This window comes from Pelecanus crispus, chromosome 5 (assembly GCF_030463565.1).
Source record: "Pelecanus crispus isolate bPelCri1 chromosome 5, bPelCri1.pri, whole genome shotgun sequence".
Taxonomy (NCBI): domain Eukaryota; kingdom Metazoa; phylum Chordata; class Aves; order Pelecaniformes; family Pelecanidae; genus Pelecanus; species Pelecanus crispus.
The window spans coordinates 72,182,252-72,205,161 of NC_134647.1; the positions used below are offsets into that span (position 1 = coordinate 72,182,252).

Consider the following 22,910-nt stretch of genomic DNA (forward strand, 5'->3'; position numbering starts at 1 on the left):
CCCTGGAGCACCGAAATGATGGCTGGTGCCTCTCACATGGAGACAAAGGGCCACCTGGAGCAGCCTGGTCTGAAAACTTACCAGCCTGGCTTGAAGGAGTGGCAGTAGGAGCTCATTCCCAGTGAACTGGACGTTTGCAGAGCGCAGTGCAAGACTGCCCGGTGACTCAGTGAGATCCAGGCGCTGCCCACTGCCGAGTAATGTTTTTGTGAGTAAGAGACTCATATAAGCCATCCACGGTTTCTATTCATTCCCCTCCCCCCCCAACCCCAGCAGCTTGTGTGAAGCTGAGCAAGTCACTTGCTCTCTCTGGCTGCATCTAAACTCATCTTCATTATTGCACATTTTGGCTTGCTTTCATCCTCTCCTCTTCTATCGTGAGGAGTTTGCCTTCATCCTTCATCTTCCAGCAGGCATGAGCATGCTGATGCTCCCCTCCATCCTCTCACTGTCTCTTGTCTATTTAAACTGTAATGTTTTAGGAGCAAGGACATTAACCCTCATCTGGATTAGCATCACTCTAATGTAAATAATATTAGTTACATTATAGATGTTTCTGTAATTAGAGTTCCTATTTCTATAGGCATTTAAACACCTCGTCTCCTCATTTGACAGTTATGTTATTTGATTTGTGTTCTCCTGATGTGGAGATCAGTACAGAAACCCTTTTATCTCTTCTGATGAACGGGTTTAGACTATGATTGGATTTGATTTTTTTAGAACCGTGTGTAGGGAGGAGCCCACAGATACCAGGTACGATTTGTGTAAGGTGGGATACTGCCACAGAATTTGAATGGAGGTTAAATAACATGGAAAGAAGCAGTGTTTTAATCAGTGGTTTTTTTCAAGGAACATGAGGTAAGGACAAACCCTTTCAAAAGGCAGAAAAAAAAAAAGAGCTGGCCTAGGCGGTGAAGCCTTTTGGGAAGAAAACTTGGCCTCCCTGTCCCTGTTTGCCTGCCCTTGGAACGGGACACATCAGCATTTGCTGGTACTCTGAGGGAAGCCCACTCATGAAAAGGTTTACCAGAGATGATTTTATCAGAGAGGCTTGTCTTGGCAGATGGCTGTATGTTTTAAATTTAAACAGAGAGGCATAAATAGTAGAAAAGAAAAGAGGGTAATAAGAAAAATATTAAACTGCCCAGTGCAAATCCTTGGGGAACTTCTATTGCAATAACTGACCTCCCATATAGCACCATTTATTTCATACACTGGCAGCTTTATAGGTGCTTGTACCGCTACAGACGAACACCAATTTGCCAGTGCAGTTTGTTTTGATAACTGTTGTTTTCAATAAATCTATATTAAAATCAAAGGGAAAATTAAATAGACCGAAGTCAGTGGCACTAGAGATAAGGTAGCACATTACTACACTGGCCTCTTCAGTGGCGAGGAGCTGTCTCTTACCTCCAACGCGGGTCACAGATGTGATGAATTTCAGTGGTCTCAGTGGTGCTTTTTGAGGCCAGCCAACATAAGTGAGAATATTGGCGGGGGGGTGTGGAATTTTGACATTTCAAAGCTCAGCTGCTTCAGGGCTGTAACAAAGGAGGAGGTCCAGGCGAGGATGCACCACTCACTCTCACACGGGCTCTTTCTCTTGGGTTTCAAAGGACACTTGCAAGCACAGAGGCCAAGGTCTCCAGCCTTTGGACCCCTCTGCACTGTCTCCCAGGACCCCTTATGTGTTCCCGTCCCTACAGGGCAATACACACAGCTGGTATTTGCGGACTGAAAGCAGCAGGAGGTGCAGGAGCTGCGACTGGTCCCCAGGCAAGGGGAAACTGGGATGTCAGTGTCTAAGGCTTGTCTGGACACAGCACGTCCTTCTCCTCCCTACCCCTGGCAGAATAAGTGCCTCCGGTGGCAGAAGGGGAAGTCCTGGTGGAAGAGAGGGAGGAGGGAAGAGAGAATAGAAACTCCGGCGAGAGAGCTGAGAAGGAAGGAAAGAAGAAAGAAAGGAAGGAAGGAGCAAGCTGGGGGAAACGATGGGAGGAAGAAAGAGGCTGGAAAAGGAAAGAGGGTCTCCAAACACTGGAGAGAAAAGACAAAGAGGCAGAAAATAGAATAAACAGAAGGGGAGACGATGGGGAAATTAAAGCAGTGTAGACAGAAGGTATGTGAGAGCAAGGGTCTGACTCTCAGCACCTTACACCAGGGAGTAACCTCTTACGCACCTCCCTCCTGGTGAATTTAGCTGTCCTTTGGACGTGCATGTTTCTGGAGAGAGAGGCGAGACCTTAAGTCTAGTGAAAGAGGCCGCTTTGGCCAGGAATTTAGGAAATACTCCAAAGACCTGGCCTCTGGACACCTGGAGCAGCAGTGGCGAGGGCTAGCCAGGTAATTATTTAGTTTCTACAGGGCAGTTTACAGGACTTTTGGATCCAGGAAGTTTTGCATAGCACTGAACATCATGGCTGAGTCCAAGCAAATAATGAACATAAGCGATTTCATGGTAGAGCAGGTCAATTTTTTTCCAGCAGACCAGTTTTTCTACCAGAAAACGCTGATTGGAGTAACTGGAAGCAGTTCCTAGGATGTATCAACATTATCCAAGCTTTTGCTGAGAAACTATCAGAATGTTCATATGTTTTTTTTCTCATCTCCTTCTGACAGTATTGTTTTACTCCTGTTTTATACATTTATACCCCTTTCAGTTCAAGCACTTGGCCAAAAACATGGGGTCTCCTGAGCTGAGGGGGAGCCAGGCGCTCTCGGGGTACAATATTTCTCCATTGCGAAGTTTTGCTTCCCTGCCCACAGCAAGAATCAAGACACCAGTGACGATGGGCTTGTGCCAGGCCATTTTCCTGCCAGCCGTCAGCCCGAGAGCTAGTTCAGGTTTTTTCAATAATCATGTTCCCTGTGCGTGTTCGGATTGTGCTGGGCGCTTCTCCTCTTCCCGGCTGCTCTCGTCTCTTATGTCCGTCTTTTAAAAGCACGTTTGAAAAATAGTAGTCAAAAACCCATCATCCCCCCAGCTTGGGGCAGGGATCCATGTCATTCCCGATATTCAGTTTCATGAAGAAACTTAGCTGGTTTAATAGGCATCTTAAAAAAGGGTGGAGATTATGCCTGTCGCTGTAATATACGGTATAAGGAAACGTAACAGTGTGGTGTAATGGATGGTTTGGACTGCTAGAATTATGTAATAATAAAAGAAAAGAAATGTCAAAGTGGTAAAGTGAAAAGAAATATACTATTTTTATTTGGGAATATGTCATTAAATGAAAAAAATCAGAGTGCTAAACTTCTTGTCCCAGCGTAGCTCAAAAATCATATTTTTTGAAACCTCAGAATTTCCCAGGGGACACAAATTCCTTTATTATTATTTTTGGCCAGCTGTCTTCCATATGACTGCCCGTGAAAAGTATTTTATCTCAAGTTAAAATCCCACACATAAAAACGTCTCTCTACCTTCCAGCAGGTGTGCTTGTCCTATGGGAAGATTTGCTTTATCAGCAATTTGTTCCTCCAGGAGAAACGCTTAATTTTAGATGTTTTTTCCATTTACACTTAGAGTTCAAGACACTTGAGCAGCAGCTCAGTATTGGGTGGCCTGTGCAGGCGTCAGAACCCTTCCTTTATACACTGCAACCTTATTAGCTAAAATACTGGCAAAGAGATTTTGGTGAAGTGTTTTTTTTTTAATGTCCCATTAAAAATGTTTAAAATGTTTAAAAATGTCCCGTTTCACTGCTCTTGATGCCCTCACTTTGAAATACAGCTTTCCCATGACGACATAGCTGTAAAACACATTCAACTTTTTATTTTTTTAATTTTTTTTTACTAGTTAGCAATGGAGTTTTGCTATAGCCATTAAAATATACAGAATAAACTGCACCCAACTGTACAATATTTTTTTACCAGCATTTATAGTGACAATATAAACTGTGAGGGTTAAGCCTGAATTTTTTTGTGGATGGCATTGGAATATCAAGATTAAGTATAGAGTGCGAGCACAAGGGTTTTATGACATACAATAATGAAAAAAAGGTTGTATTTCTTTAGCAAATTGACATCATTGTTTGTCCTTCTTTCTTTGTACTTCTTGGGTCTGATTTTTAGGAGCAAGACTTGGAAAAGGCATGGTAGATGATTCAGTGCAGCTCCCTTGAACTGGAATAGGGTTGGCACCGATGGGACATTTTATGGTGCTGTAAGTGGCTGGTTTCATGGTTCCCATCGCTCCTCTTGGGAGGTTATCCCACAATTTAATGCATCATAGCCTCAGGAAATTTCTCCTGATGTTCAGCCTACGTTTTCCTTTGGTCAAACATCTTGTGGAAATGCTCTGCTGAGGGGTCGTTTTATTCTGTGCTTCGGTGCTGATGCCTTCCTGAGGCATGTAGGTAGTTTTTCTGCTCATCCCACGTACAGTGGGGGTAAGAGGCAAAACCTGGATTCACTGGGCACTTTTCACCCTCCCTCCTTACCCAAGCCACCTACTCAGGTGTGCTCCTGCCTTCTGAAGCATGTACGTTGGTAGTAGTTTCACATCCAGCACCAAGCGCTGGGGGAACCGCGGTGGCATGCAGCCCAAGCTACATAGTTGTTTGTGTTTGCTTTGCAATTCATTCTTGTGTTCTTGAATAACGGGGGATTTTTTGGAGACAGGACCAGCCTGTCTGGCCAGCTTTGTACAGCACCTTGTGCGTTCAGTCAATGTGAGGTCCAGCGGGGACCATCGTGTCCAACCCAGCAAAGCACAGGCTAGAGAAATGTAATGCTCCCATGCATCAAACCCCAGAGCTTTGCCCAAATCCAAGCTACAGCAGGTCTCCTATGGAGACATCCCATCCTGATCTGAAATGTCCAAGACTCCCCAGTCCTCTGTTAACGTAGCCCAGCCAATAGCCACTTTCTGGTGTCTGCTATGCTTTTCTAATGCACTTTATTTCCTAGCCTGCCAAAGGCTGTCCCTCTCACCTCTGTTTTAACTGGAAAAGGATTTCCACCCCATGGCCCTGATTCCGGCTGAATTAATGGTTTTTGAACTGAATCAGCACATTTGAAGTTAAAACAGTTCCCCACTGAGTCTGTACATTTTTATTACTGTGCAAGGAGTGCTTAGGAAAATAAAAGGAACAAGAAAGCCCTGAGAGTGGACCACCCTGTTGAGGGGGGAAATACAGAAATCAAGCATGTTTATATGAGTGATATTTATAGAGTCAAGTGACAAATATTGTACAAGGCCTTGGAGCCCAGCTCAGGAATACCACGTACCAGTCTGGGCGCTTGTGCTCAAGAAAACTGAATTGAAACGGGAGCAGGTGCAGAGGAGGTCCACTAAGATGGTGTAGGAAATGGAAAGCCAATGTGGTGAGGAGACACAAGAAGGATGGAGTTTGTTTAGCCCAGAAAAACAAAGATGACAAAGACGACTGGGATCTGAGAGCTGCCTATAGATACACCAGGGGAAAGAAAAAAAACCCAAGTTAAAGCAAAGGACCATTTTGCCAGAGTGTAAGCTAGCTATGAATACATTTAATCTGGGAATTAGAGGAAGTTTCCTGTCTATCAGGCAGAGAAGACCTGAAGAAACCTTCTACTTGGATTAGCATGGGCAAGTGAACAAACCTATTATGAAGATAGAGGTTGATAAATTTACTGGGATGGGAAATTATATTACAAGACGGAGGGGAAAGGCTCAGTATCCCTGAGACTCCTTTCCTGGCCTATACTCCTACATGTGGATTGCTTTTAGGATCTGAAATCCTCTTTTGCCTTTCCTTTGCTAAGGACATCAGCACCTTTAAAATCTCCTGTCATTATCACCCAAGAGCCCTGTGCTGCATCTGCAAACCCCCTGGCCCCACAGAGCTGCTGTTGCTGCTGCTCCCAAATTCATCAAGGGGGTCACTGTCAAACAATGAGACACACTTGCTCCCACTGGGGTTGAATGAGCTGCTTTCTTTCAAAACACCCTTTAATTGACAGCTAGGAATAGCTTTCCATGATGACAAGCTGTCATTAATATCATTCACTAGAATGATACCCCGGTGATAGTATATGTGTTTGGAGGAAAAGGGAGAGAGAAATCCTCTGCAAACAAATGTTTCAACAGAATACATGAACTGAGCTGTGGTTTCAAGAATGACAACATGAATATAAAAATGTATGTTGTGAATATTAGTATTCCCTTAAATATGTGTTCACGTTGGTTAATGAGTCCCACCGGTGGCGTTAGTAACTGAAGGATTTGGGTTGGCACGTTATTAACTTGTTAAGTAGAAAACAGTGATACAAGACTACTTGTCATGTGTATTGTAAGATATTTAAAAGTTGCATTCAGCATAAGCAGCTGAACAGAACTAAAGGAGTCGCCTTTAAAATGAGGTGATGTTTCTTTGTGCTGTAATCATGTAAAATCCCATTGCTTTTAAAGGAGCTGTGCTCCATGGGCCCTTGGGAAGGAGGCACCGGGAGGAGGGCTAGGGAGGCAGTCGGTGGGACTCTCCCTCCTCCTCTCTGCTGACCCAGCAGCAGGCAGTGACCCGATACTTCATCTTGTGCTAGGATGGGCTCAGCCCTTTATTCACACGGAGGGTCCCCCGGAGCTGCCATGTGGGGTCGGGGGAGGGGGGGGGGTGTTATTCTGTATTTTCTGCCTCACCCTACCCCACCTGTTTGCTGCTTTCTCGTAAAGCCCTGTCCATCCATCAGCCCAGAGGGGGCTGCACATCTGTGCTGCATGAAATGATGCTTTGTTAAGAAACTGTTGGATTTTTAAAACAAATAAAACTTACAGGTAACTGTAGACCAGGCTGCTGCATCTGCTGGCGGCAGCACAGGGGATGCAGCCATAGGAGAGGGGGGCACAGCTGGAAGCTTCGAGCTGCCCTTTCCACCCAGGGTTCAAAGACAGTCCTTAGTGTAAATCAGGACAGCCCAGACACCACCCCAGCGTGGACCCTGTTTCCTCTGGGCTGCTTCTAGCCATCCCAAAATCTCTAAAGTAGGACAAGCAATTAAGACAGCTCCTGGAACACACTCGCTTGCTCTTGGACTGACAGAGGGCTGATTCTGTCTGTCCTAAGGCAATGGGGTAGCAGGACTGGCATGGGTTGTGCTACCAGGAATAAATAAGGTGACCCTGATCAGCAACTACCAGCCCTTTTGCCCACTTTTTGCCATCTGCCTGACCCAGTTTCTCAGCATTGCTTGCCCAGGGCCCCATGGCAGTTGTCCACCTTTGCCTTTCACAGCTCTGCCACTGATTGAGTCCCCTGGGGAGGAGAGCTGTTCCCAGCGAGGATGCTACAGGGGCCATGTGCATTGATGGGGAGGCCACAGGATATCTATTGATCACCCTCGTTCATTTTTCTAGAAGCCCGGAGTGAGCCAGATTAATCTGTAGGTGACATTTTCAGTGGCCTGCAGTGTTCATTTGAGACATGCACACTCACATAAGACAGGCTCAGATATGAACACTACAGAAACAGTGACAATATTTAATAAAACATGGTTGTCCTCAAACTGGTTTGGGTGCCTTCTTTGGCAGCTGATAGCTGTGCCAGAAAAAAGGACCTCTTTGAAAGTGCAGTTGCTGAAGGGAATTGCATTGTTGTCCCGCAGTCTTCGGAAGACAACTTGTATGGATCTCACAAAGATCACCGAGGTTGGCAGAAGCCAGGATGTGGCCCCTGGTTATTGCAGATTCCCAGGTGGGAAAAGGGGTTCCCCCCCAAAAAAAATGGGCAGGAGAAAATCTGCATGCTGTGCTGCCTGACAAACCTGGGAAACAGCGTGAGGCTTGGCTGGTGAAAAAAGAACATGGACACATCTATGAACCCTTCATTGTTTGTCTAGACTGAGGAAAAAAGTATTTTTTAGTGCTAGATGCAGAGGTCAGCAGTGAAAAGGCCTCCTCTCTCTCATCTTCCTAGAAACACAGGCAGGCTTGTGAGCCCTAGATTTCAAGCTTTGGGGTTGCAGCATAATTTCAACCACGTCTCAGCCAGCTTCCATCCCTGAGAAGGAGGGGCAGGGACAGATCGCTCAAGGAACGCTGCAGCACAAAGGCCCTCAATTCGCTCTCCTGGGCTCCTGGCAAACCATACATCAGTCAGCAAAGGCTTGACAAATCACAGCGATACAGCTAAGCTTAGAAGTAAGACTTCACATTATCCTTGCTTATGTGGGTGGGAGGCTGAGAGATGCCAAATCTAAGAGGGCTTAAAGGAACTTTTTCTATTATTAAATGGTTTGCTGTTGGTATTTTTGTAGTTCTGACATGCTACTTCCATGATTCAGGCCTCCCAAGTTCAAGGCTGCATACAAACAGAGCAAAAAGATAAATACGGCCTGAAGAGTCGGCAACGCAATTAAAGGCAGGGGCACCAGGCAGAGCCAGCCAGGCAGCCAGGAAAGTGCAAGCAGCCTGCCTCGCGTGGAACAGCAGTCGGAGATCTCTGCACCCTGGTGCTTACGTTCATCCAGTATTTCTAGGCACAGAGACAGAGAAAGGTTTAAGGGATGATTTGAAGGGACAGGAAGATGACAGAGAGGTAGGACTGCTCCTGCCTGCGGGCAGAGGATGGGTGAGGTGACCTCTAGGATCCCTCGCAGTCCTATTTGTGCAAGTGGGTGACTCGGAGTTTGCTCTTTGCACGCGTGTGGAGTATCAGGGACCGTGGAGGCGTGAATTAATGTGGGGGGCAAGGAAGGGAACAAAGCGGGGAATGGCCCCAGCTAGTATGCTTGTCATTGCAGCCGCACTTTCCAAGGGTTACAGACGCGGCAGTAAGCTAAAGATTAGGTATCATTGCAGGTAAGATGTGAGTGTCGTGGCTGAGGGTGCCAGTCATGTGTGTGGGGAGGAGATGCCACAGGTTAGGGGTGTCTAGCGGAGGCTGGGCAAGGTCCAGGCACAGGTTTAGGATCAGAGAGCTGCATGAACACAGAGGAATTGTAAGCCAGTGGCTGATGTCCAAGCGAGGGGGAGGAAAGACAGCCCCAGGCTTGCTGAGGGACCTGACTTCGACTTAATCCATATCAAACACAAGGTGGAAACACCGGCCAGCATCAGCTGCAGTTACTGGTGCAGCCCTACTCAGGCACCATTAAGGACGAGAAAGAGTTTATCGCGCCGACCGGATCCAGAATGCAGTGGCACTGTGAGCCCAGCAGCAGTGGGGGCGAGGGGACACCCCTGCAGAGGGGTCCCCAATGAGACCCACACCCGCAGGCAGCCCTGCCCCGGCGTGGGGGACATGGTGTCTCTCTGCTACAGCCAACATGAACTCATGTGCGATCCCACGTCTATAACAATGCTAACCCATGTGTGATATTACATTTCCAGCTGACGCTGGCTTTGCCGAAGGCTGGAGTTGCTGTGGCCTGGGCCGAGCAGAGAGAGGGGAGGCCTCGGGGGCCAGGGGAGGTGGCACGGGGGGACACGATGGGCTGGCCCCTGGGGACGTGCAGCGTTGGGGAGGGGGCGTAAGGGGCGGCCCCGAGGGACACCAGTTGGTGCGCCGGTGGGGCGGGGAAGGGGCGGGCGACAGGCACGCAGCGGGGCCGGCGCCTGGGGACCGGCGGGGCCGGCGCGGCGGCGGCGTCGAGGCGCGGCCACGCGGCGGGGCAGGGCGAGGGGGCGGCGCGGCGGCGCCGGACTACAAGCCCCAGCGTGCCCCGCGCCGCGGCGGGCGGAGTGCGCATGCGCAAAGGGGCGCGGCGGGGAGGAAGCCCCGCCCCCGGCGGCGGCAGGCGGCGCTGCGGTTGGCCGGCGGCGCTGCCGCTCAGAGCGGGGTCGGGGGTCAGAGTGCGCGGAGGTGAGTGGCGGTGTTGGGGACTCGTGGTGCGGAGTGTGTGCGGAGCGGGGGGGGAGGGCCAGGCCGGGGCGGCCCCCGCCACGGGGGGGGGGGCACGGCGCTGCCGGGCAACGGGCGGCGGCACGGCCGCGGCGGGGCCCGGCCGGCGCGGGGGCCCGGCAGGCCTGGCGGAGGCGTGGGGCCGCCGTGGCCCGGGGCGGGGGGTGGAGGCCTGTCCCGGAGGCGGGGGCGCGGCCTGGCCCCCCCTCCCTCCCCCCCGCGGCGGCGGGGCCTGCGCCGGGGCGGCGGCCCGCGGCCGGGGGTGTGGGGCGGCGAGCCGGGCTGCGGGCCGGGGCGGGGCGGCGGCGGGGGCGTGGGGAGGCCGTTGGGGCCGGGGGGGCGGCCCCGGCCCGAGGGGAGGGCGCGGGGCGGCGGCGGGCAGGCGTGGCGGCGCCTCGGCCGCTCGACGCCGAACCCCGGCTCCTCTCTGGTGGAGCCCGGAGCTGCCGGGCCCTCCGCTCGCCGGGCTCTGCCTTGGGTGGAAGGCTCGAGAGTGGCGGCGGCAGCGGTCCCCCAGGTCCCAGCTGGAGCGGGATCAGTTGCCGTTAGGGCTTGGGGAAGGGACAAAGCCTGTCTGCCCGGGGAGCGGGGGGCGTGCGCGGGGCGAGCAAGAGGCAGCAGCAGCAGCGAGGTTTTTTGGTGTTCTTTTTGGGATGTGGAGGTTCATAGATGGAGGTGATGGGGCAGTGGGAGGTTTTACTTTTTTTTTAATCCTGTGAGATTGAACTGGTCACCTGTCTCAGATCTTGAGACTGAAGTAAACTTGAGAAGGCTTAGAAGTGCAGGATCTGTTTACTTGTTTCCTGACTGGCAGTAGGAATGTCTTCTCTTGTTCTTTTCTTGCTGCTGTGCTGTTACAGGTGTTCCTTCTAAACTGAGATGTATGAAAAGGTGTTGTCGTTTACTCCTTATGTTCTGTCTTTTGCAAATCCTGTGTCTGGTGGGTTTATGTGGTCATTGCTGGCCTGTTTGCTAATAAGTCTGACATTTGTTTTACTACTTCTTTACTTATCTGTTTTCCTTATTGAGCTTTTGGTTTCAGAAGTGGGTAGATTGACAGCTGCTGCTTAGTCTGAACTCTTAGTGTTCTTTCAGCTGCGATGCAAGGGACCAGCAAGTTTTCTAATAGGTGAATGCTTGCACTGTGTCTTGGGAAGGATGAGGTCTGCAGGGCTTCGGGCAGGTACATCTCAAAGGTGCTTGTCCCATCAGATGCTGTTAGATAGTTGTTTGAGGATTTTTTTTTTTTAACAGCAACTTGAATTTATTTTATGTTGCTCTTTGCAACATTGTGGCATCTCATATCACTCGATGTTAAAGTTAGCATTTTAACTTTTCTTTCCAAGAATGAATTATGCTAAAAATAAGTAATGTGTTAGAAGTCTAGTTGATTACTCTTCACTTTGTGGGCTTAGGAAATTTAATTTCAGATATTTTTGTTTCCCTTTTGAAGTACTGAATTCTGGCATGTTAATTTATAGTGTGGACTAAATGCTTGTCTTGTTTCAAAGAGTGGCCCTTTTATGGTTCTTGTTCCTCTTAAACTTTGGGTTGCTCTACATGAATGGTGTGTTGGTTTTTGTTGGTTTTTTTTTAAGTTACTGTGTATAGCCAGACAGATTTGAGTGTTAACCAAAATCCAAAAGAAACCCATTAAAGCATTAAAAGAATGCTCGCGTGCTTGATGCTAAATAAAGAAGGCCTTGGATCGAGTATACACTGATATGACCTAAAGTTTCTGCTCTGCCGTTGAGAGATACTTAACTTCAGTTTGATTCCTTTAGGAGGTCTGATTACAGCTGTTTTGGTGCTTGTTTTGGCTCTATTAACTTTGGTAGGTCTTGATTTTATTTTTTTATGTTGTTTTTTTTTCCCCCCTTAAGTTTTGGAAAGGGAGTTCTGGAAGAGACTTAAATGTGTGAAGTTTTTGCACTTGTCTCTGTCTCTGTATCAATCCAGTAGCCGCCCCCAGCAATGGGCAGCGAGACTGTAGAGTGCAGGTCTGGTGAAGTTCAGGTAAACTGTGTAGGACACTACAGCCACTGTGGCCCTACTTAGAACACTGAAGGCTATTAAGCAACTATGCATTTGTCACAAGTCTGTCCTTGGATCCGAAGCACATGTTGCTGGCAATGGCCATCCTGAGACTCCTGGTGTTTTACTCTAGTAGTGCTCAGCTAACATACCAGCATGGTGCAACAATGGCAAGCAAGGGAATGAGGGGAGAAGAGGACAAGTTGTGGCTCTCAAAGTGTAACCTAGAGCAGAGCTGCTGGCTGTTGCTGCTAGGTAACATTTGGCAACTTTTCTCTCCCCTAAGAGAAGTTAACCTGTGCTGGCCAAATGCTAGCTGAGAAGTTGTATTCTCTCCAGAGATGTTGTGCAGGTAAAGATACTTCGTTCCCAACCAAAAAAAAAATTTTTTTTAGAATTTTTTTTTTAATTTCAGCTGTATTTGTTACAGTTGTTATTTTTTTCTGTGGTTGAATATTAGGGTCAACATCTTCCCTCGCTGGTTTTCTGGGCTTGCTGGGGCTGGGTTGTGTGGAAACCATGCCCCATTGTAGCTGCTACCCTGCTTGAAGCATTTTCCTGTCTACCAGGACAGAGTTTTGGCAGAGTATAGACTTCCTTTTAACACTTCTGGAGTTCATTTGTGAAGATCAAAAGTGAACAGTGTACTGAGCAATATAAGTGTTGTCTCCCTGAATCCAGTCTGAGATTCATTTGGAACTCTCCAGTGTTAACCTTCAAGTTCATTTTTCAGATAACGAAGGTGTGCGGCTGTATAAGAGGTTTGAACAACTGTGGCATTCGTGTGTATGAAAATCAAGTAATTATGTGTGCTAGATTCCATTAAACAAAGGGTGGCCTGCTATGTCTCCTTTCCACTAAATTAGGCCAATATGCAATAGTAGCTTTTACTGACTAGAAGCGTAGTAACTACAAATCCCTTACTTCTGGCTCTGGGAGCTCTGCTCTGGATTGAGAGCACTGAAATGCCATAAATTTCAGCACTTGCTCCAAAGGCCAGGGCTGGGAAAGTCTGAATGAAAACTAAGATGTGTTATTTTTTGACAGCGAATGGATTGACCATTGGAACTGTCTGAAGGTAGTGGGGAGCCTCCATACTTGATGCTGCAATTCAAGGCCAGAAACTTTTTTTGAAGGATGTTTGAGCCTTTGGGCTCAATTCAGGAGTAATGAAGTGGAAACTTTATGGCCAGCATTACGTGAGGTTCAGACAGGATGGTCCGATGGGCTTTCCCACTTCAAGTTTTATGTATTTATGCTGCTAGAGCCAAGATACATTCTCTGTTTCCTGCAAAGTGCCACGCCATCCCAGGTGTACATGTCCTGGTCTGGGTACATGGTTTGGTGAGCGGCTGAGCTGACCAACAGCTCCCAGTGGCTCAGCTCCCTCCTGCTTCTGCCAGTGTGGGCCCATCCCCTCCTTTGAGCTTTGGCACTCATCCAGCCTGACCCCTAGCTGATTCGTCTCACTAAACCAGCAGGAAACTATCTTGTTTTAATTGGGTTTTATTCTGGCTGCATTAGCACTTTTATAGGTTCCTGTGGTTGAATCAGGTCACAGAGGGACTAGAGAAGCTCAGGAACTGGTGTAAGGTAATCAGCAGAAGTAAGACTGAGAGGGAAGGACAGGCCTGCCTCCTTCTGGCCTCCCAGAACTATTGGCTTGGTTAACCCTATTTTGTGTAGCTTCACCCTGGTGCATTTTCTTATGGCTCCCACGCAGAGGCAGGAGACTGGACTAGAGGGTTCTTGGCCTGATCCTCTGCAACTGTCCTCTTCCTTAGTACCAAATCCACTCTTCCACTGCAGCTTTCCAGTCTTTTGCTGTATGCAGCTCTGTTGTTGCTTCTTCTAATTTTTGTCATTTCTTTCCTCTGCATTTCCTCTAAGTGACCAGTCCCTCACTGTGTGGAACTTCTTCAGACTTCAACTTAGACCCATTTGCCTATCCGCAGTTACTCTTGGAGAAGGTTTAAAAATACACAGCAAAGCTTGTCTTAGGAGACCAGTCAAGGAGCTGATGAAAATGGGTTGCCTAGCAGAGGTGGCCTAATAAAATTGGAGTGGAATTGTACGTGCATCTTTGGGACGGCTTCTGGGTGGTCTGTTCAGATGAGTTCCTGCTGGTGTGGAGTCTCGTGTGGGTTTCACTGTGTTGTCAAGTGAACTGAGATGTGTTTGTTTCCCAGCCTCGTAGGGTGTGATAGCCCCAGCAAGTACTTCCCTAAGTAATCGGCGCCTTCGGCCTTGCTCATTGTGATCTCACAAGCCATCATGTCTGTGATGTCACAATGGAAGAGATTCTGGTGCTCTGACATAGCTGACATATCTGGTGGTGCCTTTGACATATCAGCCAAGGAACGCGGCGGGAAGAATGAGCTCAAGAAATGGGAGAGATCTTCCTTAACCTGAGAGTGCCCTCCATCCTTTAGTCAACCCTTTCTGTATTCACTTACCTCTTCCATAATACCCATATAGAGGGAAGCCGGTGCCTATATAGAGCGAATTATTTTTTTAAATTGAACTACTGAGATGTCCGTATCTCCCAGATGAGCGGTTGCCTGACTTTGCTCCTGTAACCCTCATTCTTCTCTGCTGTTACTCTCACTTATTGTATTGCATCTAATTTTAGACTGTAAGTTCTTGAGAACAGGGACCTCTTCATCTGTAGTGGGAAGAGGCTGGGTGTGATTGCGGAGTGCTGTAAAAAAAAAAAAAAAGATTGATGCTGAGTTGTATCTGAGCTGAGTAACGATGGGATGGCATATAGGCATCCCGTGGCAATGCTTTGGGAAAGTTAAGTTATGAATTTTCCAAAACATGGGCTTGGCTGTCTAGCAGTGCTGGAGACAAACCCAGCCAAAAGTGAAGGGGATGCAACCATGGAATTGTACTGGATTCACGTTCAAGGGATGATACTGTGAGGTTAACAAATTAAAGAAGCAAATTTACCTGTCTCAAATAATGTCACATTATTAAAACGGTTCTAAAAGCTTTGTGTTTTGTTGTTTGTTTTACTTTATGTTTTTGGTTTGTTTTTTTTGTTTTTTTCCAAGTTTGGACAGTGACGGTAGATAAGCTGGTTTTGTTCATAGTCTCGCGTTTCCTGCCTCGCAGGCTAGCCCGGTGCTGTCATTTTTGGACTGTAGTTCGTCTAATGAAATATTTGGGTTTAGGTTAAGGTTGATTTAAAAAAAAAATGGAGTTATCTCTATTGTTCTTCAGTTACATCTTCACACAACTGAAATATGAGCTCACATTTGACCTCTGAGTATGCATTTGAACAGCTACCAAAATGGAAGTCCTGTGTTTTTTGTTACACTCCGTTCTAGGTGTTGCTAAATGTATGCAATTTTGTTCTACAAAAAGCATCTTTATTACCCTATCTTTTTACTCTTTATAATTTAATAAAAGCAGACACTATAATAAAATAAACCAAACCTGGCTTACATTTTGGATTGTTTTTGGTTGCTCTAGCCTTGAGTTCAGTTGTCTGTCGGAGGCCAGGAGTCACAGCTGGCCATACCCAGGCTTTGCACAGGGAATACACTGAAGCATATGACTCCCAACGCTTGCTTGCTTTTATTCTTTAATTTTAGTTTGTCTTGTCCTTTAGGTTAGTGGGAGGGCTTTTTTGGTTTTTATTTTTTAACGTATGGAGGGCCATATTGCCATAACAAAGTAAGTGTACACTTACATAATACACTTACATACATACTCCCCTTACATGTAAGTGGAGGCTCTTGTAAAACATGTAGTTTCTTGGGTGACCCCTTCAAGGTGAACTTAGGTGTTGTCTTCTTGCCCCCTCCCTGCATCAGCTTATCAAACTGCACAGTGAAGGGGAGTATTTTTGGGTTAAAGGCAAGCTGTTAAAGTTACGCCTTCTCTTGCTGCCAGATGATTTTAATTAGATGTAGTTATAAAAAGTAAATATTAATGTTATGTGCAAAGAAGCCATTAAGCTCAAGTTCGTAGGCTGATTTGTCTTGCCATTGATGACTTTGAATCCTCTGCAACTTGCGTGGTGCGCATGTCTGTATGTGGCTTTGGGGCTGTCCCGCAGGTGGGGGAGAGCGCTTGCGATGCCCTGCTGGCTGTTGTCACCCGCGTCCTTCACGTGGCAGGAGTTCCCCCAGGAGTTCCCCATCCTGTTCCTTGCCGCTTGTGGTTGCCACTAAGCGGTTTCCCCGGTGGGAAGGCCAGAGCGCGACAGCCGCCGGTGCAGATTCTCCACTTCTTGCTCGGTGGGGCCCCTGGCAAGCCTGCAGCTACAGCTGGCGCTTGCCTTTCTCCTGGCTTTCCTTACTTGCTCGTGATCAAACTGTCGTGCTTTAGTATCACGTGCTTGGACCGCTAACAAGCAAGAGCTGTGGTCAGCCTGAGCTTGTCCTGTTACCTGTGACTGATGTCCGTCCAGAGATTAAATTTTTTTTAATTATCTTTAAAAGACAGTTGCTGATTATAGCCGGTGATGTCACGTGTGGCACACGCTGTTATACAGCACGTAACGTGAACTTGATCTTCCAGCTGAAACCCGCCACACGTGGCCATTTCCCGTGTTATTGGGTGTTGCAAATGTAAAGTGCTGTCACAATTTCCTAGGTCTGTGTACAATCTGTCAAAATAATTCCTGAAGTCCAGCCTCAGTTCATGGTCCCATTACATTTCATATGTATCTGTGTAAGGAATTGGAGCTGCGTGATATGAAATATTAACCTAGTCGGGTTGAATGCCAGATGTGACAGCTTGCACTGTCTGAGATTATAATCTGACCCTATGTGCATAAGAAATACATATGTGGTGTTTTATGTAGGTTTGGAAATGGAATCATTGAACATGTGGATTTATATGGAAGGAGCCTGGTTTCCAATTTTTGAAGCTGCATTGCTTGCATTGTTGTCTGTTGGAAAAAAAAAAAAGGGATAATTACTAGTGCTTTGCTTTGTCATAACCGTTATAAATGCTTTACATGACTTCTAATAAAGTGTGTTTGCTCACCAGCTATCTTGTGCTCTGAGGCACTCTGACCTTGCCAAAGAAGATGATGTGAGGTCTTCCCAGGGCACCTAGAGCAGTGGCTGGGTAAACATGCAGTTAAAACTTCATTTGGCTGGAAGTGCAGAGTTTGCAGTGGGGTTGCTCTTATTTGTATGCTGTCTGTGTAGGGGAATCAGCATGCAATACCCCACTCGCGCACCTTTGTTCAGAGCATTGCTTCCTCCGTTACACGGCAGGGTGGGGAGGGTGGCTGCTTTTAGGATGGGGAGCCTGATCCTGTCATTAGACACGTACCTCCTGCAGAAGTTGTTAGTGTAAGCAGGCACGAGATGTTAGCTGTTACTTCCCTCTGCTGATGTCCCACGGTACCTGTGTGACACAGACCGGCCGGGGTCTGGAGCGGTGCTGCCGTGTCCGCGTGGTGACGTGCCTGACTCCTGCCGAGGCGGCTGGTTTGTCTTTGCCGGGTGGACTCAGTGGCTCGGGAACCTCTGCACCGCTCTGCATGGTGCGGGCCAGCCTGAAGATTTGTGGGGTTCGTGTCTGATGCCCTAGTCTTGCCAGTTAAGATACATTAGAGAAGTACTGATCTTGCTGTGTGGGGGTGGATAATGTGTGTTTTGTTGCCTGTGTTTGATACAGGGGTTGGAGCCTGCCTGCCTCCCCCACTCCCAACTGTGTATTTTACTTTATGCAGTAGGCTAAAGACCAGGTTTTACCGCAACTAACTTAGAAGCTGCTTTATTCTGAGATGTTATATTTGCTGTGATGGGCCTTTAGATTCATAGCTGGTAGCTTGAAGATTTAAAGCAAGTATACCTTAAATATCTGTTATCTGGGGCAGGTTAGAAGTGAATATAACTAACCTCTGTTTGGCTGTAGTGCATTTATTAATGACAGTAAGAGCTGTAGATGGAAAAACGATAGGTAGAACTGAGCCCCTTTAGGATAAATGCAATGTTGGGCTCTTCGTTATGGTTTTGTAACTTGAGTTTTCAGTTTTCCGGGTACATGCTGCCTGGCACACTGCTTTAATAAAGCAAGCAGCCCCCCAAAACATGAAAGCCACAAGGTGGGGATGCATTTCTGCCATGGAATTGGCAACATGGGCACTGGCTCTGTCCTAAACATCTCGGCTCCTTTGATTTTGCCTTTCATTCAAAGCCCTGGAAAGGGAAGGTTACCAAATGCGTGTTTACTCGAAGCACACAACCTGCTCAGCCGCAATTATCTCCTAATCTGGTCCTTCCGAGTTTCTCCGGTCTCGCAGGTAAATACGGATTTAGCCTTTATTCAAGGCATATTATTTACCTCATTAAGTGTGTGTTTTGGCACGTGCATTATTTACCTGACGGACTAACGGATGGGAGAGAGCAAATGCTGTCTTTTGTGCAAACAGCGACGTTGTTCGCGGGCGGCGAGTTCTCCGTTTTGCCTTGCCCGTTTCAGCTCTGTTTCTTGCAGCAAGTGATTCCAGCCCTTCGTGGCGGAGCAAAAAGCGAGCGCAGGCGTGGGGAGGCTGGGCTCAGAAACCTGGCACGTGGTATGATGGAGCTCTTGCCCAGAGCCACGAACAGTGGGACCGACTGTGGGGATGGATTTTAAATCTCTATGTAGTGAGGGGGGTGTGTGTGTATAGTTAGAGGGGGTACTCATATCCTTGTTCAAGAGGACTGGGTTGTTGCAATTTGCCTGTTTTGCTATCAGTCACTGTAACCCAGCTATGTAGCACCTCCATGAGTGGGGCTTGAACTCTTATCCCAATAAATCTATTAGCAGCCCCAAGGCTGGCCCACCTTGGGCAGTGACAGTCCTGTCAAGCTTTTCCTGCAGCATTTTAAAAGGTAAAGGATAGGGGGGATATCCAGGCAGTCTCACATGGATAATGTAATTTATTAAATAACGTTTGTTAAATAGAAGCATCAGAATGTGATGGCTGGGTGAGGTATTTCTTTGGGAGGGAGGCTGGAGTCCTGCTTGTGTTTTACAGTTCCTGCAGTCTCTGCAGTTCGCGTGTGGGTTTGTTGAACCAATATCTTCCTCTGAGAAATAACCTGAAGTAAGAAGTCAAGTGTAGCACTACAATCACATCTCTGAGAAACCTAATACACAGAGCAAATGAGAACTTCCCTGGGGAGGAGCCTTCCAGCCACGTGTGGATTTGTAATGGAAGCGGGAGGTTTCGGTGCAACTAACAGGCGTTTCAGGGCCAAGCTGTTTGAATGGGTTGTAGTGTTAATTATGTGTATTGCTGTATGTGATTCCTACCATGTATTAGAAGTTGCATCGTATATGAAAAGACAAAAGGTCTCCTCAGAAATTTCAACGGGTTTTAGGTCAGATTTTCTACGTTTAAGTGGTTTGTGTTGTGTTCTGCTATGATAAGGTTCAGCAGGGGGGGTGATCTGGTGCCTGGAGCCATGACTGTTGTGTGTCTCATAGTTCTTAATTTAGAGCTGTTTGCAGAGGTTAATTTCCAGTTGCCCATGATTCTGGACACCTTGAGCTCAGTCCAAATGTCATCTGTTGTGCTTAGTGCAGGTTGCTGTGTCATTTCAGGCTTGCAATGCTGGAACCTCCACCGGGAAGCACAGAGAAAATCCCTGACAGAGGAGGCCAGTGGAGAGATACTAGCAGAGATGAGATGTATGTGTGCATGAGTAACGTGAGTCTGTCTTCAGTTTCAGATGCCTCTGGATGTTCAATGATAACACTCCTCCATACTGGAGCAGCAAAGTTTCCCCAAAACTTACTTCCAAGGGCAAGACAAGCTGTGTGCTCCCTCCTCCCGGCTGGTGTTCTCAAAGGGTACAGCTCCATCGTAAGCAGGAAACTGGCGTCCCACGGCTTTGGAGCTTCCATGGCAGCAATGTCATCCTTCCCTCCACAGAGATATCACTACTTCTTAGTGCTGGATTTTGAGGCTACGTGTGATAAACCACAGATTCATCCTCAGGTAAATAGTCAATCCTATTAATTATCACCTTGCAAGTTGCTGCTGCTGTTCTGAGAGGTGGAAGGAAAAAGCACAGTGCTGGCTCACTCATTTTCTCTGGTTTGTCCCACTTCCTTTCCATTGCTGGTCCTCCAGGGCTCTTGCCAGTCACCGGGTCTCTCAGGAGCAATGCCAGGATCATTTGGTGGGAATTAAATGAAGGAGCCTGATTTCCATCAAGGAAGCGAGAATTCATGTGTTACTGAAAACGTCTCTAAGTCATGTGCGCTTCTCATCTGCCTGAACGGGGGAGGGTCTAAAAATTTTTGGCTAGGAACCTGCATTAGTAGAGTACTCATGGCAGCCTTGTTTGATTCTGCAAGGAAAAAGGCTGTTGGTAGCCAACAGCTTTAGGAAAATAGTAGTTTGAACGATAGGAATATGTGCAACATAATGATGTTTCTAAGTAGAGAACAATAGTTTGGAGCTATCTGATCTTGCTGAAGTTATCTTGCCTGGGTGTTAACTCTGGAGTGTAATGAAACAGGAAGAGTTCGGCTTCAGAGAGATTTTCTAGTACCCTACCACTTGAGACATACAGAGATCCAGATGAAGTACAGAGGTTTTTCCTGTGGACAGTTCTTCCATACTATCATAGAGCATGTTAGTAAATGTATTTTCAGTTGTCAGCAGGGAGGGCCTAGGTTTTCCATTTAAATTAGAAAACTGTGCTAAAAAGAAAAAAAACCCCAAAAAACTAATACTGGGTTGGTAACAAACAGAATTTCTGAGTCTCTAAATTGAACTTGGACTTCTCACCCTCTTTTGCCAAGCAATTGGCCTCTTACGGGTATTGCTGGTAATATATGCATTGGGTCAGAATAACTTCCGTTTGCTTTGTTGCGAACACACTACAGGCTAAGCGGTTTTCAGTGTGGTAAGTCATTACTGAAGCGACTCAATACAGTGTGTTTGTTTCCCAGTGCAGCTGTGGTTTCCCTTGGGCTTGTCCTGTCAAAGGGATGCTATAAGTTGGGATCAAACTTGACTCCCCTCTTCCCCAGTAGTGCCTTGGTGAGTGCTGCCTGCCTCTCGTGTTTCTTGAAAAATGGACAGCAAATTCCCTGCTCTTTTGCTGGGTCTTTGTGGGAGGCCATTGTGGCTCTGCATCCAGTTCTGCTAGCAGGGTCTTAACTACTCTCCAAGTGAGATGTCAGGCTATTTCCTGCACGCTCCGCCTCGGGTGCACAGACCTGTCAAAGCTGTAAATTGGATCTACCTTGTCCCTTTGGATATGGGTTTGGTCTGTGCACATTTTGATGCAAAACCATGATGCATGTGGAGCTAGTTTACAGCTGGCAGTAAAAAGGAGCATGAGTGGAATATGATTACAGCTGTTTTAAGGAGCTTTGTCCCCAAGTCCTTGCCAGGGAAAGTAATGGTCTGGGCCAATGCAGATCTGCTATATATTTTGTGGTGAGATAACACCTTTAAGGTGGAGATGTTCTTCAGTGTTGTTTTTCCAGTCTGCTGTGTTCAGTGCCTGTCTGCGTCGTGTCATGTGTGGAAAGGGCTGTCAGTCCCTCACATCCTCACCAACAAATTAGTTTGACAAATAAAGAAATGGCTCTTGCTACATGGGAATCAGTGTAGCTGGAAAGGCTGAAGGTGCCTGACGGAATCAGGCAACTTTATAAAGTGAGACATCAGTTGATGCCCCTACCTACATCTTATACCTTTTTGCTGACCAGCATGACTTTTGTCCTCTTCACTGCTGGGCTGTATGTCATGGTGAGCAAACTGCGCCATGTATTTCGGTGATGTTTTGTGCAAGGTTTTAGTGGCAGGATCTTTCATTGGAGCAGTGGCAGACAGGTTTTAGAGGTTTGGTCTGAGGACAGACCTGGGAGCTAGGAATGGTCGGGTGCTGATCTTCACTGTGAACCTGATCCTTTTTCTGCTTTTGTTTTAATACCTGTGAAAGAGAAGTCTAGATACAATGAAATTCAAACGCATTGGGATTTGATGAGGAGGCTGCATATACAGAGCTAAGCTGTGATCCAGGTTACTTTAAGTGGGTAGGCATAGCTGTAAATTTAGCCAGATCAGCCTAAAAGTCTTGCAGAGTGCACTTGCCACCGTGCAGCACACTTCACGTTTCTCACTAACTGCTCTTCAAAATATCCTGGCTTCTTACCAGAAACTACTGAAAGAGCTGTCTTTTTATCTGCACTAAGGTGTGTGACTGCCACATCTGCTCCCCCTCCCACAGCATTTGCTTGTGCTCTTCTGCAGCCGGCAGCCTCGCTGGCTTTATCCCCGGGGAAGTCCCTCATGCTCATTTGGGAGCCCTGAAGACTCCTTAATTTCCATTCCCTTTCACGCTGCCCGATCTCTCTCCGAGGTCTCGTGGTATGGCCTCTGTAATGGGGATCAAGGAGGGTCAAGGACAGTGGTATTCCCCTGGGAAGCTGTCTGCGTCATGGCTCCAGTGGCTGGGACTGTTGGCTGAGTGCCTCATGGCCGCTGCCCTTTGCTTTACCACTTCTGTGTTGGGCATGGAGGGTCCTTCATGTTCCCTGCCCTACACCCACAGAAGAATGGAGGCATCCTTGCAGTCCTGACTTCTGATGGCTTTCAAGAGATAAGCCCCTAAATCAAAGTGCGTGCTTATATGCACAAAGCAGCAGCTTAGCTTTATGGGGGTTTTGGATATATTTATGAATAATGAAACCATCCCAGAGAGAAAAGAATGTGGGGGGTTTATCTGCGTTGCCCCGGATGGACAGATGGGAAAACCTGAAAGAACAGAGGCACAGTCTGTGTCAAGTAGTGTTTTAGCCACCCAAAGGTCAGTAGGGTTTGGCAGTAAGGGATGTTTATGGCTGGCCCCTCGCATCTCTTTAAAGCTTACCTTGTGCATTTGGAATTTGATCCAAAGCCCAGTGGGGTCAGGCGGGAGCTGTCGTTCTGCGGAGGTTGGTGGACCTCGGACCACGACGGTGGTAGCGTGCTTCATTTTTCAGCTCTAACTCATGACTTTTTTTCCTTTACTGTCTTGCTAAGAGTTTATAAGTACCTGCTGCTTTTATACGCTGTCAGCCTGTAGAGCCGGGTACCTA

At 47.4% G+C, this 22,910-nt stretch overlaps 1 protein-coding gene across 6 annotated transcripts in view; it reads left to right on the plus strand.

Moving 5' to 3' along the window:
• Window positions 1–9,751: 9,751 nt before the first annotated feature.
• Window positions 9,752–22,910, plus strand: part of ERI3 (ERI1 exoribonuclease family member 3) — a 134,124-nt gene continuing 120,965 nt past the window's right edge. For 4 of the 6 annotated variants that reach the window (XM_075710753.1, XM_075710750.1, XM_075710751.1 and 1 more), the window contains exon 1: window positions 19,539–19,809. In XM_075710753.1, coding sequence (XP_075566868.1) covers window positions 19,558–19,809 — 252 coding nt within the window. In that variant the 5' untranslated portion in view covers window positions 19,539–19,557. Of the gene's footprint in view, window positions 9,780–19,534; window positions 19,810–22,910 lie in introns of those variants that run through there. The other 2 variants (XM_075710752.1, XM_075710755.1) reach the window with 2 other exon arrangements.